Source organism: Clavelina lepadiformis, chromosome 6, assembly GCF_947623445.1.
Source record: "Clavelina lepadiformis chromosome 6, kaClaLepa1.1, whole genome shotgun sequence".
Lineage (NCBI taxonomy): Eukaryota > Metazoa > Chordata > Ascidiacea > Aplousobranchia > Clavelinidae > Clavelina > Clavelina lepadiformis.
Genome location: NC_135245.1, coordinates 14,986,086 through 15,003,388, shown reverse-complemented (window position 1 = coordinate 15,003,388; position 17,303 = coordinate 14,986,086). Strand labels below are relative to the sequence as shown.

The 17,303-nt window shown below is 32.2% G+C and overlaps 1 protein-coding gene across 4 annotated transcripts in view; it reads right to left on the bottom strand.

Annotated features, from left to right (window-relative positions):
- The window catches only part of LOC143462236 (uncharacterized), a 61,308-nt gene that overhangs the window by 25,460 nt on the left and 18,545 nt on the right, over positions 1-17,303 (bottom strand). For 2 of the 4 annotated variants that reach the window (XM_076960310.1, XM_076960313.1), the window contains 18 exons: positions 17,197-17,267; positions 16,950-17,110; positions 16,702-16,794; positions 16,362-16,485; positions 14,127-14,243; positions 13,545-13,724; positions 11,830-12,008; positions 11,298-11,434; positions 11,070-11,140; positions 10,823-10,983; positions 10,566-10,649; positions 10,226-10,349; positions 7,967-8,083; positions 6,378-6,494; positions 4,569-4,643; positions 4,257-4,378; positions 4,039-4,155; positions 2,055-2,184 (listed from right to left, as the gene is read on the bottom strand). In XM_076960310.1, the coding sequence (XP_076816425.1) occupies positions 2,055-2,184; positions 4,039-4,155; positions 4,257-4,378; positions 4,569-4,643; positions 6,378-6,494; positions 7,967-8,083; positions 10,226-10,349; positions 10,566-10,649; positions 10,823-10,983; positions 11,070-11,140; positions 11,298-11,434; positions 11,830-12,008; positions 13,545-13,724; positions 14,127-14,243; positions 16,362-16,485; positions 16,702-16,794; positions 16,950-17,110; positions 17,197-17,267 (2,180 nt within the window). The remainder of the gene's footprint in view (positions 1-2,054; positions 2,185-4,038; positions 4,156-4,256; positions 4,379-4,568; positions 4,644-6,377; positions 6,495-7,966; positions 8,084-10,225; positions 10,350-10,565; positions 10,650-10,822; positions 10,984-11,069; positions 11,141-11,297; positions 11,435-11,829; positions 12,009-13,544; positions 13,725-14,126; positions 14,244-16,361; positions 16,486-16,701; positions 16,795-16,949; positions 17,111-17,196; positions 17,268-17,303) is intronic. The other 2 variants (XM_076960311.1, XM_076960314.1) reach the window with 2 other exon arrangements.

Below are 17,303 nucleotides of genomic sequence, written 5' to 3'. Positions count from 1 at the left end.
GTTTCAAGAAAATTTGCAGTTGACAGAAAGCAAATTCGCAATTGGGCCAATGAAGAAAATTTGCATTTATCAATGCCGAGGTCCAAATGTGCGCTGAGGTCTGGAATATCTCGGTAGCCATTACTAGAAAAACGCGTCGAAGAATGGATGAATGAAAATTGAAAAAACAGTAATTTTTTAGTAGTAGATTTTACATCTATATTTTTTGATCAAAAAATATAACCAAAAACACATTACAAATACCAGAGTCATAACTTTAACGTAACAGTTTAACTTTGAAGAATTCTGAAGGAAACAAAACTTCAAGGCTTCGGACAGTTGGTGTAGTCAATTCATGATACGAGATACGAGATACGAATTTGTTTTGAGGCAAAAAATAAACAAATTAGCTTAATATTTTCCCGACAAGCAAATTATAATTTTCACTATTTTGCCTTTTGTCATCGCAACGAACATAACTACTTATTAAGCCAAATAGGTAACATGAACAAGACCCTGTATGATTAGACATCCCTGACAATCAGACTGTTGAAAAAGCGGGTTCAAAAACAATTTTCCTGAAAACAACAGGTCACAAGAAGACCCAATATATCGTTGCTTTGACATGCATGGCTGACAGAGAAAAACTGAAGCCTACAGTAATATTGACGGGAATCAATGACAAAGGTGAAATTTCTTATGGACTCGTTGTCCACTACAATGAAAAGGATAAATGGATAAAGTCGCGCTGGATGTTAGGATTTGTCAAGTATGAGGAAATTGGCCAGGTGCCCAGGAAGAACCTAAAAGCTTATTGGTGTGGGATATGTTCAGAGCGCAAATGAAAGTAAAGGAACAACAAAAACGAACTTCAAAAAAGGAATAATGATATGGATGAAATTCCGGGTGGCTTTATTTCTTTATTGCATCTATTAGATGTCAGCCTGAACAAGCCATTCAAGGACAAGCTGTAAGAAATCTGGAGCGAGTGGATCATTACAGGAAAAAAAAACATTTAAGGTAGGTGATGCGCTCAAAGCTCCATGTCGGAATGTTTTATGTATATATCGTTATTTAAATGTTTGCTGTTATTACCCCGGACTAAACGAGCGAAAATAAATTACAGTTTAATGATTTCTATGAATGTTTGCATCATTTTTATGATTCAGTGAGCATGTGAGTTACTATGACATTGTGATATTGCAAAACAGTTTAAGAGCATCCAATAGCCTACATAATGCATTGGTGTGTTTGGTTCTTGGCGATAGGAACAGGTATTATTGGAAGTAATTTAGGCGAAAAGAATCAAAAAAAATTCAGGTCAGGTTTTTGTTTCGTTGTATAAGCCCCTTCTCGTGTTTTTGGCCAATGCTTTTGACAAAAATTCGGGCTTATGCACCTGTATTTGTAGTATCCAGTTTCATATTCACCATCCTAATGACCAAATGATCATCCTTGAATGATTTAAATATCAAAATATTGGACCATCCCTAATATTTCATCTGCTACACGACTTTTAAACAGGAAATTTTTACTTATCATACACTTTATGCAACTTACACATATAAGAATAATTAAAAACTTGAAAAGCTTTAAGAGCCATAAATAAAATAATCCCTCAATTAGTTGTGAGATCATTGCTTATGTACTGACTTTAAATGTTGTTCATTAATAAATCTACTGTACACGACAGAATTGAGTCAAAGTTATCTATCTCAGTAAAAATATGTTATAGAAAATCATTGAATTTAGTTGCTAATTAACTATTCCGAACAACTCTTTTATAGCTAAACCGATACCTGTACTACGAATAACTACTTTCTTTTAAAACAAAAACGAAATATACTGCATAACTAGTAAAACATAATGCCAGCAGATAATTTAGAAAAGATAAAGTTTACTGCTTAAAAACATCCAACTTCACATCGTCACATAAATCTGTTATGCAATGCTGTTATTGCTTCAGCAGGTGTATAAAGTTGCTAAGTAAATGTGGCACAAGACACTTGTGTCAGAAGCATACAGCAAAAACAAATTTGTAAAGTTTAAATCTTCTAATCTGAAATTGCACATACCGATCTCCCACATCAGTACAAATCCGGAATGAGTGTAAACAGTATCAGAGCGAAATCGGATCATCAATGTGTTTGTGTCAGAAGTATAATTAATTGGAAGAGAATTTCCACATAACTTCCCCGAACGCTGCTAAAATTTAAACATAGTTTGAATAAACAATGAACGAGATCATGATGATCAATAAGTAGAATGAAAATTTAATTGGGTAATTACCAATATCAGTTATGATTTTGTGCAAATTTTTTAGGTATTTGGGCCAGTTTACTAACTTAACCATGAATGAAAATTATACGCGCATGGTTTTTTCATACATTACAAATAGATAAGATATAACCGATAAACAACTAAAAAAAAGAAAATCACATTCATGTTCAAAATTTTTGAACGGTTTTCTGATTTTCCTAGCAAAGGTTTACCTTGCATTGGTGAGCAAATTGCATTCTCAAAATATACTTTCAACCATTTTCTACTGGTCATCATTATGGTTTAAACCAGCTGTCAGCAACCTTTGGCATTAAAAGAGCCATTTGGCCTCGTTTCCACTAAATTAAAATGAGATCAGAGCCGCAACATATTTTTGGCCATAACTGCATTTCTGACGTCACAATGCGAATTTTTTTTCCATTTTGGGAACAAGGCAGTTTTGCAAGATAAACATCACATCACATTGAAAAAGTAGCCAATTAACAGATATATACCTCATTGTTCCAACAAAACGTTTGGACTAAAAGGCCATTTTTTATTCATTTTAATTTTTCCTTAATGAGCTTGCCATCTCGAAAGTCTCAAGAGCGTCTTGTCTACTAATGTCATCCTAGTCAGCTAGGTTCCCATGCATTCATGGTACAGGGTTGTAACTTGTAAGTAGCCCATCGCTGTTATGCATTGCATTGTGTTTACCTTTTTGAACGACAATGCAACATATAGATAAGAAACAAGGATGCTTTATGAGGAAAAAAATAACTGCATTTTCATCGAGGAATTGTTTATGTCAAAACGATTGATTAAAAGCAAAGTAAAAAACAGCCAAGCAAGACATTTCAAAGCATCAAAAAGTAAACCATAACATTTTATTTTAATTTTTTTGTAAATGACATTAGACAAAAAGTGCAGTTGAAGTGACTTTCACCAGTGTTTGCAATACACCAACTTAAATATTAATAAACTAGTAGTGCTACAATGTAAATAAAGAATGTTGGTCGTATACCGGTAGTCATTTCAATTACGCCGACGTTTGTAAAGTAAACAAGTGTTTGGTCACTGTTTCCTAGAGCAGACCGCTAAAACGCATGTAATGGATATTCACAAAAACTGTCTGACAAAAGACAAAAGTGTATATCAAGCTTTACAGAAACTCTGCACGGATCGCTCAACATCCTTCGGCTGGATACGGCCCAAAAGTTGCACGCCTGGTCTACAGGTTGCTTACTGCATTGAAAATTAGTTAGAAAAAAACTAGAAACTTTAATTAATACTACTACTTTCGCGCTGTAGTTCCTGCAGTTTACAACACTTTGCTACTAAATTTTTCTTAATTCTTACCACTAAAACAGCAACAAATGAAACTTTCTTATGTGATCTTTTCAATATCAATATGATGTAATGTTTCCAACCATTATATTTGTGATTCCTAATTTCTTTTTTAGTCTGAATGTCGTGTTACTTGTCTACGGTATACATATCAAGTTGTCTGTGTTACTGAGCATAATTGGAAAATTGATCAGACCACTTTGAAGATCTCATAAAAATATATGTTAGGATTCCATAGCAAATGACTTAATGTAAAAAGATTCCCTGAAATTGGATACATGACATTAAAAACACAAAAAAAGATATATATACATGTATAATATGATATTTAAAATGGGATACAACAGCACATTGTCATGATTGTGGCTGAAGTAAGATGCATCTGTAGCATTATCGTTTTATTTTAAAGCATTAAATCAATTTACCAATACCATAAACATATAAAAACAGTACCTCAGTAGCATTGTCAAACAGTTCCAACCAATCCCAAGTGCAACCCTGTTGCCCAGGTACACCTTCTGCGTTAACATTCACTTCAACAGTAAAATTAAGAAACGATATTTTTACGACCTGCAATTGTATTTCCATTGGTTGTAATATCGTAAAGATTTCAAAAACATTTCACGTAAAACAGCTTAAAAAATGGTTACACAAGTCAGCGTGTCATTTACTTCTCTGAAACCAGCTTGAATGGTTGTTACACAGTCAAGAGAATTGTCATAGTTGTTGGGAAAATTTGGTGATATAATTATACCAGTTCTATCGTTCAAAACAGGACTTGAACATATTGAGTCTAATCAAAAAAAATTATGAGTAAATTTCAAACTTAGAATTTGTGCAACTATACACAAACCAACTAGAATTATTTTTCTGATAAACAAGAATTTACAAACTCAATTGATTAAATCGGGTAGTCACGAAGGGTAAAAACATAAAAGTAATCTAACCAAAAACTAAACACATTAACAGACAATGTTACTTACCAACACATCTCCAAGATCCAAAAACATTTACACATTCATCTATATTGCAAGTGGCATTGCATCTATTAATAAGCTCTGGAATAAAAATTTTGCTTTTATGGACAGAGTTTTACTTTTCACGAAATCACAACTGGTTTGGAAAAACAATATTAATGCTTCACCGAATATAAAATTGTCTTAATTTAAAAAACTCAATGAGTTTGATAATAATTGTTATCCCAACTACGGTTGGTGCAAATACTGACTACATTTGAAAAAACCATAGACAACCATTTGACTAAATTATTAAAATAATGTTTCATAAAAATCAATGAAAAAACAGATTTGACAGCATGATTATAAACACAAGTGATCGAATTTGCAGTCTGCATATGCTCTCCAGTTTTAAAAAGAGTGCAGACAGGAAACAATTTCCAGTTAAACAACATTATTTTACTAAGGAAGTACACCAAATGTTCCGTTGTTACAAAGCAAACAACAGCTTACACAAAATAGACAAAATTAACTATCATAAGACTGCATTCTAAAACAGAAAATGAGTGATTAAATGTATTTTCTCCATTTGGCTACATGTAAAGCAAATGTTGTGAATCAATGTCTCTAGCTAATCTCCAAACAACAAGTACTAAGTTCAAAATGTGGAAGACTTTTATCAATAACTTGAAAGTCTGCCTAATAAAGTCAAGCAAAACTAATTTAATAACAATTTGCAGTAGAACTATTATGGACGAATATATAATGATGTAGAAGTTGTTGGTATATTAGCAATTGGATATAACTGCATAAATGGCAACCAGGTGGATAATTTTATAAAGAATCACTAGTTGCTATAAAAGAATATAAGCAAGCCACTCACATATTTCTCCTTTACAACAAACACTTTGTTATATTAAAAACCTTCGCGATTGTAGTAAAACTAAACTCCTTTCCACTGGTAATAGTAATAAAATAAAGTATTTTGCTTAACGCAAGTATCATACTTAAAGATCATAAAAAATTGTTTGTGTTTGCACTCACTTCGTATAGTAATAAATGTGTGCATTCAATAATCATCAGAAAACGATACACACAGGACACGTCCAATATTTAACACAAGTAACATGCACTAGATGTGCTTAAAATTACTTAGATTTTGTTGTTACTGTAATTAGTAAAAAGAAATCAATAAATTGACAACGGCATCTGAAGACAAGAGTTTAGCATAAACATTGTGACCTACGTGTAAATTAACATTCTACAAAAGCAAATAAGTTAATATAGTTTTTATGAGTAAGCACCACTTGAGGGTTAAAGACCCACATGAACAGCTAATCTTCCGCCAAAGCATTGTTTATAATAATGTTATCAAAGTGAAGCAAGGCCAATAAAGCAACCGAGAAAAATCTTTTAGATGAATCAACAAGTAAACAAAAGTCTTCAGTTTTTGCAAAAAACTTATAGTTAATCAGTTAACGAAACAAATGTTTAATGGCAACGGGAGTACTAAAAATAGAGAACATGGACGAAACATAGAATGGTATTAGCTGATTAAATGTCAGTTGAATGACCATTAAAAGCATTTAAACTACTTTCAATACGACACCAAGTTAACACGTTCATGATATGCATTCTGATATTTTGAAGCATGTCACACATGCAATGTTGTCGTGACATGTTGACATGTTTGTAAACAAAACTGTGACCCGCATTGTGCAAAACGTTGGGAAAGCATTAATAAAAATTAAAATAAAAATCGTTATTAAGGTCTGCAAATATACATAAATACAACTAACAACTAACGATATAATCACACAATCTTTTGTAACTTACCTGAACAATTAAATCCATCACCACTGAAACCTGCTTTACACTGACATCCAAAAGAACCAAGTGTATTACCACAATCTGCGTTAATGTCACATGGGTTGGAATCACATTCATCCAAATCTAAACAAGTAATCCAAAATTGAAAAGGACTTGTAAAAAATTTTTAAAGCTGCACCAGTCATAAAAAGAACATATTATTAATTAATTAATCGTTTTATTTTTGAACTAAAGCGTCATGGGGATGAAAAATCAAGCCAGTTGTCACTAGCATGCACCAATGAACGGGAAAAAGTGACGAAGGCTTTAAACGCTCTCTAAAATAATTAAGTACCTAATAATTACTGGTAACAATGAGCACAGCCACTAAGCCAATAATTATTTAAATACATAAAACTTAAGTTAAAAAAGCGAAATTAAGCAGACGAGTAGGTGGAGTGTTCAAGAAACAGATCATTGAAAATCGCTTCAATGCTGTACATCCGTGGATGGGAAAAGAAAACCCATCGTGGGCAAGACGAGCAAATATACCTATGATGATCAAGTGGTAGCACAATGGATAACATCCCTGCCTATAATGCAAACTGTCTGGGATTCGAATCCCAGTCCATTAAGTAGCGTTATGACTACGAAAATAATGTACCCATTGAGGTGCTCCAGTTATTGAATCTTATCTGAATTATCACAGGTAGTAACACACACATGTGATTAATTATTATTATTCTGGTGACGTGTGATAGAAACTTAGAATATATGCAACAAGTATAGAAATGGGTCAAAGAATCATCCCAATGCAGCTGCAAATAAATTGGAACAAAAGAGATGCCTTCCAGCATAAAAAACAAATGTAATCTTATCTAATGAAGAAGAATCACAATAAAACAATCATTACACTAAATTGGTACTAATATGAAGTACCATGTAATTTGTAACGTTAACCATATTACTGTATGTCATAGATTAATCAATGTGCAAGCTACATGTGCATGTAAGTTGCATTCCTAAACTCAAGGCCAAAAACTGTTGCAAATATTTTGGTACAGATTTTATCTAAAAAAATACCACATTCAACATGACATAGCCTTCAAAATCGTCCTCTTCATCACTGTCACCAAAGTAAGAAAAACCTACCTTATGGTTTTGGTCAAGTGGAAACAATCCAGTGAAAATAATTTTTGAAAATAAATAGACTACACAAGTATTACACACAACATGATGAATGGTAACCAATAATAGCAAATTGTATTGGGAACTGCATGTCAATACAGATGATCACTTTCTGTTTACACAAAACTATTAGAAAAATTAACCAACAAGCAATACAATCGTATTTAAAAAAAATTATCAAATAACGTTATTAAAACATGATTTTTTCCACACTATGAGTATCTCAAAATTCAGCACAAAATAATAGTTTGTTATCAATAGAATAAATCCCTGCAAAATATTCAAAACAGGGAAATAACACACTTACAACAAACAAATAATACAAATGCACAAAGTTCTTTAAAGTAAATTATTAGATTCTATACAAACCAGAATTGTGCATTAAAAACAAAAAACCTAAACATAAAACCACACAGTCTCTAACTTACCTGAACAATTAAATCCATTACCATTGAAGCCTGTTTGGCACTTACATTCAAAAGAACCAAGTTTATTAACACAATCTGCGTTAATGTCACATGGGTTGGAAATACATTCATCCAAATCTAACAACATATATTAAAAAGATAATTACAAGTTTTAAAGCTGAGTTAATCAAAAATATGTTTCTGGTGATATAAGCAACCATTATAAAGAGAAAACAAATTGAAAAGTGGGGATAACACAAACAGGCGTTTGGGGTCATCATAATGCACCTACATTGCATTGACAAATATTTTACCAAATACAATACTCCAGTTTATAAAAAGTAAATAAACAAGAAACTAAGCAAATGATAAAAAAAATAAAATGACTCACATAATTCAAATCCAATAATAAACAATGTTGATCTGCTTTTAAAAAACTGAATGTAACAACTATAAAAAACGTATGCATTTTTTATGCCGACTAGTTGCATCAAGCAGATTTTTGGTGATGGAAAGAACACATTCTGCAGTGTCATTTAAATTATTGCTATAGATATTGTAGATTAACAGTTGGCTCGTTAACTCCAAGATAATAAAAGTTATGTGTAAACTTTTTATTTTACATCTCATAAGTCTACGTGAAAAGTTCCTGACTCCATGTGCAGATGAACATAGCATCAGTAAATGGAAACAGTAGCTTGTCAAGAAATATACTGACTGCGTAACACTAAAACAACGGAGGGTGTCATTTTGATACCTTTTGCAAAATAAAGTTGTACTAACCCAAAGTCGTTTAATGTAAAACCGCTTTCTTATGTGACTTTTAGTCCTTTAATGAGCTTAATGCAGGGCAGTAACCATTTTCTGTTTTTGTTGTTTTGTTTTTTTGTCATTTGGAATACAAAACGTGGCCTAATCTTCTGTGTTGTTTACCTAGAACGACGGAAGGTGTGATTTTGACACCCTATAGTATGATGTACAAACAGGCCCCACCAAAGCTATGAATCTCAAATCCTTTTGTGATAGAACAATGTAAAATTGCTCGTCCGTGATACGTGGATTGTTTCATCATCAAAGATCAATTGTCTCCACATTCTTGCTTCCCATGGGTTTTTTGTAGCTTACATGAAACGTAGGTTTACTGTACGTCTTCCTGGTGCAAAATCCGCAATTGCAGTGAATTTCTCATGTAGTATGCATTTGGCTGCAAACGAGGTATAGCTGGAATTTGTAGTGAATAGTGCAGTTTTCGTTCATTGCATCTGCAGACGAGGTAGTTTCGCCGACTTGTGTAGTTTTTCTTTGGGTCTTTTCTTTTCTTTCTCTGGATCCTGTGTAAGGAAATCAATGATATAAAACTTCCAAGATGGATATTTCTGCAAAACTTGGCCGAAGAACTTGGGATGCTCTAAGTAAAAAGTTCCTTAATGCTTCACTCTACAGAAGTAGCAGCTGCTAGCGGAGATCAACAACCACCAACACGAAACTACCAAGACAGAGACCATTGCTAAAAGAACCGCTCTGTTAGCAGAAGCCAAAAATGTGAAAACTCCCTATGTGGAAAATGCACTGCCAGTAAACAGCGTGTGTGCAAAGGCTGAAAATGAAGTATAATGGCATATTTTGACATTAAGGTCACCTGTTTATTGATGTTTGACTTGTTTGTGTTGTTATGTTAAATAAAAACGTAAACAAAACAGACTGTTAGACTCCAAAGTACATGGGTGCAAAAATGAAAACCTCCGTCGTTCTAGGAAAATCAATATTTCAGTCTTTCTAGTGTTAACTGAGTCTAAACCAGCTTTAAACAGACTAGCCAAAAATTATATATTTGTGACATTTTCCACGATTTGAAGTAAAAGATGTCATGTCATTGCACTCAATAACAAAAGCAACCTTGTCCCTTCTAAACTTCACCTACAAACTGAATTTCAAAATCTTTCGACAATTAAAAAAGCTGTCGGAATTAAAAGAAATAAGATGAACAAAGATGACAAAAACAATATGAAAAAAATTTCCTGTTTCTATTTGAATTCGTATTAATAAATATGTTACATGAAATTTGTGTCAGTTTTTTTCATGTAAATTTTTTCGACCCTGTGATTGGCCTTTTGTGTAATCATGTAATATCTCTACTCTATGCATGATATTCAATATCTTTGATGAAATACTGTGCTCAAGATAACTTCACATCTAAAGTAACAGTAATATACAGAACAGACCTATGTTGACCAAGGAAGAGTTGATTAAAAATAATCATATCGATTATTACATTTGTACCTTCTTCCCATTGCAGTACAAATCCTACCCTCACTTCCAAAAATGCAACATATGCAATGGTTAATGAGTTGGTTTTGGATATATAAATTTCTGGATCACCATCTCCACAAAGATTTTCATTTAACTACAAAAGAATGTCAATGACAAAAAAGTTTCGACATGTGTTCAGTTTGATCCCGACATAACAATATTTAAAACAGTAAAAAAAATATTTACAACCGACATTCAATAAAAATCCATACATTTTAAATTGTATATTAATAAGCAGTTGGTTGATCAAAATAGAAAAGTTCAACTAAAAGTTTGTGATGATCACAAAATAAAAATCTTAAAACATTACCTGTTGCCCTCCTTCCAGAAACTTTAATGGACATGAAAAATCATCGCCGGATAAATCAAAAAAGGTGAAACTTATTGCTATAACCTATAACGGAATATTATTTCAACTGTAATCACAAAAACTAATCAAATACATAAAGCGTTTTAGTGTGTAAACAAGTTTATTTCAGAGTCGTAAATCTTCACAATAAAGTAAGCTAATATTATATTATGTCATAAACTGCCACAAAAACTAAAAACAATTTTTTAAAATTTTACATGTCCAAAAGTCTGAGTTGAAATTGTAGTTGTACAATCAAAGAAAGTATTGGCACCCGACAATATTATTGATGTAAATTCTTCTTGTGTCAAATTATAGTATGGTGATGTAAGAACACCGGTCTCGCTATTTAGAGTTCCAGTGACATCACATATGGAAGCTAAAATAATACCATAAAGCAAAACACATTTAAATTCTGGCATAAATGAGGTTTACAATGTAGTTATAGACAAAACCTTTATTTACCCATGGGCTCAACACAAGTGTCATCTGCTAAAGGGCCACTTGCTTCAACAACACAACGATCAACTAAACACCTGCACACAGAACATTTTTTATTAATTGATGAATTTGTAATGATACTTTCTTCTTCGACGAAACCACAAAAGCTTTTGTTTAAGATTGCGTAACCAATGCCTACAAAAACTAAATTTAAGATTTGTATTGTGTTGATGTTTTGGGAATGATACTTACGAGTATGATCCTAGTGAATTTATGCAAGCAGTGGAATTCATGCCACAAATATCATCTTCACATTCGTTAACATCAACACATATGGCTATCAATGCTGGATTAGGCTTATATCCTGGGAAGCAAGAACATTTGGAAATCTACAAAGAAAATAAAAATGTTAGGCATAATAATCTTCTTTTTTAAACAATCAGTTACCTTCAGACAATAGATTACTCTGCTTACCAAAATAAAATTTAAATATCTCTAATGGAAAATATATGAGGGAATCCAAATTTTGTATCACCAAATAAGAAATAAAAAGTAAATTATTTAACTACAATATGTTGTTCATTATAGAAAAACATATATCAGAATTAACTAGAGATGCAGAAGATGTTAAATTTGTATAAAAAATGTTGAAATGTAAATACCTAATGTTTTTACAGATAAGGTATTATGGTATATGTACTTTAACTGTAATTTATCTATTTTGTATTTCATCATATGCAACTTTCATCAGGCATTGGACATAATTTTTGTTGCAATAACTCACCGTAAATGCATCCGAAATTTCAAAAAAAACATCATCAAAAGCACATTCACCGGAATCACCACAGTTCAAACAAACTTTTAAAGCAATGTCCTTGTCCACATTTTCTTGTTTGCCAATTACAGTTACAGTCAATGTTCTAAGAGCAACCGAAGATGGTTTCCATGTGACCACACCGTCAACTTTTAAGAAAATTTTAGGTTCAAATATAGACTGTTCAGTGTAATATAACCACAATAAAATACTGCATATAAAATATAAATCATATCAAAAAATGAACACTTGAAATATTACAAAATAAGATCTGCTGGTTGTGGACAAAAAATTAACATGAAATTTGACCATCTTTTAAGAAATCATTAGATGTAGAAATAGAATTTTCCATTCAATATATCAATCTCAAATGACTCTTGCTAGGTATATAACAACACAAAAACAGCAATTGTTTTTAGTCAAATTCAAATGCGAAACAACTCCTATTTGGTTGATACAAATTAAAAATTAAAAACAAAGTTTACAACAAAAACAATGCAAAAAATATCCAAATACCGTACTAATATTGATCTCAATTACCTATAACCCATGTGTAAGTCACATTCAAAATTTTATGCCAAACAATTTTATGTAAAAAGTGTGGCTTATTCAAAAAATTTTAGGCACTTTTCCCACTGGCAATTATAACCTTGTATTTACTTGTCGATCGCAAAATTTGTCATAAAAAATCGCACTCTGCAGAATTTTTCAGAACACTTACTTCTTTCGATGTTGGTCTGAATAAACCTAAACTATTGCTTGCAGTTAGTCTAACGTTTTCTTTTTCTGAAAATTTGGTAAAATTTGGCACTTATGATTTCAATTGTACAATGTATCCAAAATACAGACAATGCAACCACAAAACCAGATCCAGAATTCACCATATTAGTTGAAAATTTTCATTAGAACTTATATGCCAATCAAAAAAGTCTATTTATTTAGTGATGGGTTTGTAAGTTAAATTATTGAGATTTAAAACATTTCGGTGCAATAATCCGCATTTCTTTTACAGACTGAAAATTCAATGGCCTTAAGCATCATTATGCTGATGACGTCATCAAATTGCTTGCACTCAACCTTTTCATAAAGGAAACTTTAGTTTCATCTGTTAGCGTGTTTTTTTGTTACAATTAATTAAAAAAGTTGTTCAATTATACCACAAAATATGATAGTGACATAATTGAAATTGAATGACATTAATTACAATTGTTAATCAGGAAAAGTGTAAAACAGCAATCAAAATATTGGCCTTGGAGAATCTGACATTGAAAATGTTTCACATTTATGAAGTTAGCTTGTTTGCAGCATAGCTAAATTTGTTTACTTATAGGAAAGTTTGCTCGATTTTAAGGTTCGAAGATATCCTACTCCACAGGCTATTTCTGAAAAACATTTCTTTCTTTAAAAATGCTTCGACGCTTGGTAATATCTAAAATCTTAAACTATCATTTGCAATGTTGTTGTGAGTTTCAGTAATTTCAATGATTTTCAAATGCAGTTCAATATCCTGTACCACAATCTTTTTTATAGTTTAGTTATTTGCAAAAGTACATCAAAAACATGGCGGAAAAGTGTGTTGCTGTCCAACTAGCATTAGTATACTGTTTTATAAATTGCTTAAACATATTTTACAATATAAAAAGACAAAGATGTTTCCCTATACAAAAAGTTTAGCAAAACTAAACCTGTAACATCGACATTAGCAAGACTGCTTTCTGGTGCTAAGCGGAATGTTACGTTGCCGCCATCAAAATCAGTCCCATTCAGATATAAAGTAGACATTTTCCCCATTTCTCCTTGAAAGTAACCATCAACATAGTCTGGAGAGCAAGGGCATATTTCTATTGTTGGCAAAACGAGGCTTTCTGGAAACAGAAAAATGTTTTGTAATTCACAACTATAAGACATCACTAAAACTGCACAAAAAACAACAATAGATAACTAGAACAAGCTGCATTCATGTAACAGTAGTTCAGAAATCCACACAAGCTTAGCCCAAAATCCATTCAACTACTTAAATTAAGTTATTAAAACATGATTTTTCCACACTATGAGTATCTCAAAACTCAAGACAAAATACTAATTTTTTATCAATAGAATAAATCCCTGCAAAATATTCAAAACAGTGAAAGAACACACTTACGAAAAAACAAATAAAACATATGCACAAAGTTCTTTAAAGTAATTTATTATATTCTATACAAACCAGAATTTTGCATTAAAAACAAAAATTATCTAAACATAAAACCACACACTCTCTAACTTACCTGAACAATTAAATCCATCACCATTGAAGCCTGTTTGGCACTTACATTCAAAAGAACCAAGTTTATTAACACAATCTGCGTTAATATCACATGGGTTGGAAATACATTCATCCAAATCTAACAACATATATTAAAAAGATAATTACAAGTTTTAAAGCTGAGTTAATCAAAAATATGTTTCTGGTGATATAAGCAACCATTATAAAGAGAAAACAAATTGAAAAGTGGGGATAACACAAACAGGCGTTTGGGGTCATCATAATGCACCAACACTGCATTGACAAATATTTTACCAAATACAATACTCCAGTTTAGAAAAAGTAAATAAACAAGAAACTAAGCAAATGATAAAAAAATAAAATGACTCACAAAATTCAAATCCAATAATAAACAATGTTGATCTGGTTTTAAAAAACTGAATGTAACAACTATAAAAAACGTATGCATTTTTTATGCCGACTAGTTGCATCAAGCAGATTTTTGGTGATGGAAAGAACACATTCTGCAGTGTCATTTAAATTATTGCTATAGATATTGTAGATTAATAGTTGGCTCGTCAAATGCAGGATAATAAAAATTTATGAGTAAACTTTTTATTTTACATCTAATAAGTCTACGTGAAAAGTTCCTGACTCCATGTGCAGATGAACATAGCATCAGTAAATGGAAACAGTAGCTTGTCAAGAAATATACCGACTGCGTAACACTAAAACGACGGAGGGTGTCATTTTGATACCTTTTGCAAAATAAAGTTGTACTAACCCAAAGTCGTTTACTGTAAAACCGCTTTCTTTTGTGACTTTTAGTCCTTTAATGAGCTTAATGCAGGGCAGTTACCATTTTTTGTTTGGAATACAAAACGTGGCCTAATCTTCTGTGTTGTTTACCTAGAACGATGGAAGGTGTGATTTTGACACCCTATTGTATGATGTACAAACAGGCCCCACCAAAGCTATGAATCTCAAATCCTTTTGTGATAGAACAATGTAAAATTGCTCGTCTGGGATACATGGATTGTTTCATCATCAAAGATCAATTGTCTCCACATTCTTGCTTCCCATGGGTTTTTTGTAGCTTACATGAAACGTAGGCTTACTGTACGTCTTCCTGGCGCAAAATCTGCAATTGCAATGAATTTCTCATGTAGTATGCATTTGGCTGCAAACCAGGTATAGCTGGAATTTGTAGTGAATAGTGCAGTTTTCGTTCACTGCATCTGCAGACGAGGTAGTTTCGCCGACTTGTGTAGTTTTTCTTTGGGTCTTTTTTTTTCTTTCTCTGGATCCTGTATAAGGAAATCAATGATATAAAACTTCCAAGATGGATAATTCTGCAAAACTTGGCCGAAGAACTTGGGATGCTTTAAGTAAAAAGTTCCTTAATGCTTCACTCTACAGAAGTAGCAGCTGCTAGCGGAGATCAACAACCACGAACACGAAACTACCAAGACAGAGACCATTGCTAAAAGAACCGCTCTGTTAGCAGAAGCCAAAAATGTAAAAACTCCCTATGTGGAAAATGCACTGCCAGTAAACAGCGTGTGTGCAAAGGCTGCAAATGAAGTATACTCGCATATTTTGGCATTAAGGTCACTTGTTTAGTGATGTTTGACTTGTTTGTGTTGTTATGTTAAATAAATACGTAAACAAAACAGATTGTTAGACTCCAAAGTACATGGGTGCAAAAATAAAAACCTCCGTCGTTCTAGGAAAATCAATATTTCAGTCTTTCTAGTGTTAACTGAGTCTAAACTAGCCTTAAGCAGACTAGCCAAAAATTATTTATTTGTGACATTTTCCACGATTTGAAGTAAAAGATGTCATGTCATTGCACTCAAAAACAAAAGCAACCTTGTTCCTTCTAAACTCCACCTAAAAACTGAATTTCAAAATCTTTCCACAATTAAAAAAGCTGTCGGAATTAAAAGAAATAAGATGAACAAAGATGACAAAAACAATGTGGATAAAAATTTCCCATTTCTATTTGAATATGTAGTAATAAATATGTTACATGAAATTTGTGTTAGTGCTTTTCATGTACATTTTTTCGACCCTGTGACTGGCCTTTTGTGTAATCATGTAATATCTCTACCGTTAGCATGATATTCAATATCTTTGATCAAATACTGTGCTCAAGATAACTTCACATCTACAGTAACAGTAATATACAGAACAGACCTATGTTGACCAAGGAAGAGTTGATTAAAAGTACTCATATTGATTATTACATTTGTACCTTCTTCCCATTTTAGTGCAAATCCCACTCCCGCAGACAAAATTCCAACATATGTAATGGTTAACGAGTTGGTTTTGGATATATAAATTTTTGGACGCTCATCTCCACAAGGATTTTCTATTAACTACAAAAGAATGTCAATGACAAAAAAGTTTGATATGTGTTCAGCTTGATCCCAATATTGATAACAATATTTAAAACAGTAAAAAAAATATTTACAACCGACATTAAATACTAAACAATACATTTTAAATTGTATGAATAAGCAGTTGGTGATTAAGATGGAAAAGTTCAACTAAAAAATTGTGACGATCACAAAATAAAAATCTTAAAACATTACCCGTTCCCCTCCTTCCAGAAACTGCTCAAAACGTAATGGACATAATAAATCACTGCCGGATAAATCAAAAGTGGTGAAAATTATTGCTATAACCTGTAACGGAATATTATTTCAACCGTTAATACAAAAACTAATCAAATGCATAAAGCGTTGTAGTGTATAAACAAGTTTATCACAGAGTCATAAATCTTCTCAATAAGGTAAGCTAATATTGTATTGCGTATAAAACAAATTTTCTAAAACTTTACATGTCCAAAAGTCGGAGTTGAAATTGTAGTTGTACAATCAAAGATAGCATTGGCTCCCGACAATATTATTGGTGTAACTTCTTCTTGTGTCAAATTAAAGTACGGTGATGTAAGAACACCGGTCTCGCTATTTAGAGTTCCAGTGACATCACATACGGAAACTAAAATAATAACATCAAGCAAAAAACATTTAAATTATGGCATAAATATGATTTACAATGTAGTTATAGACAAAACCTTTATTTACCCATGGGCTCAACACAAGTGTCATCTCCTAAAGGACCACTTACTTCTACAACACAATGATCAACTAAACACCTGCACACAGAACATTTTTTATCAATTGATGAATTT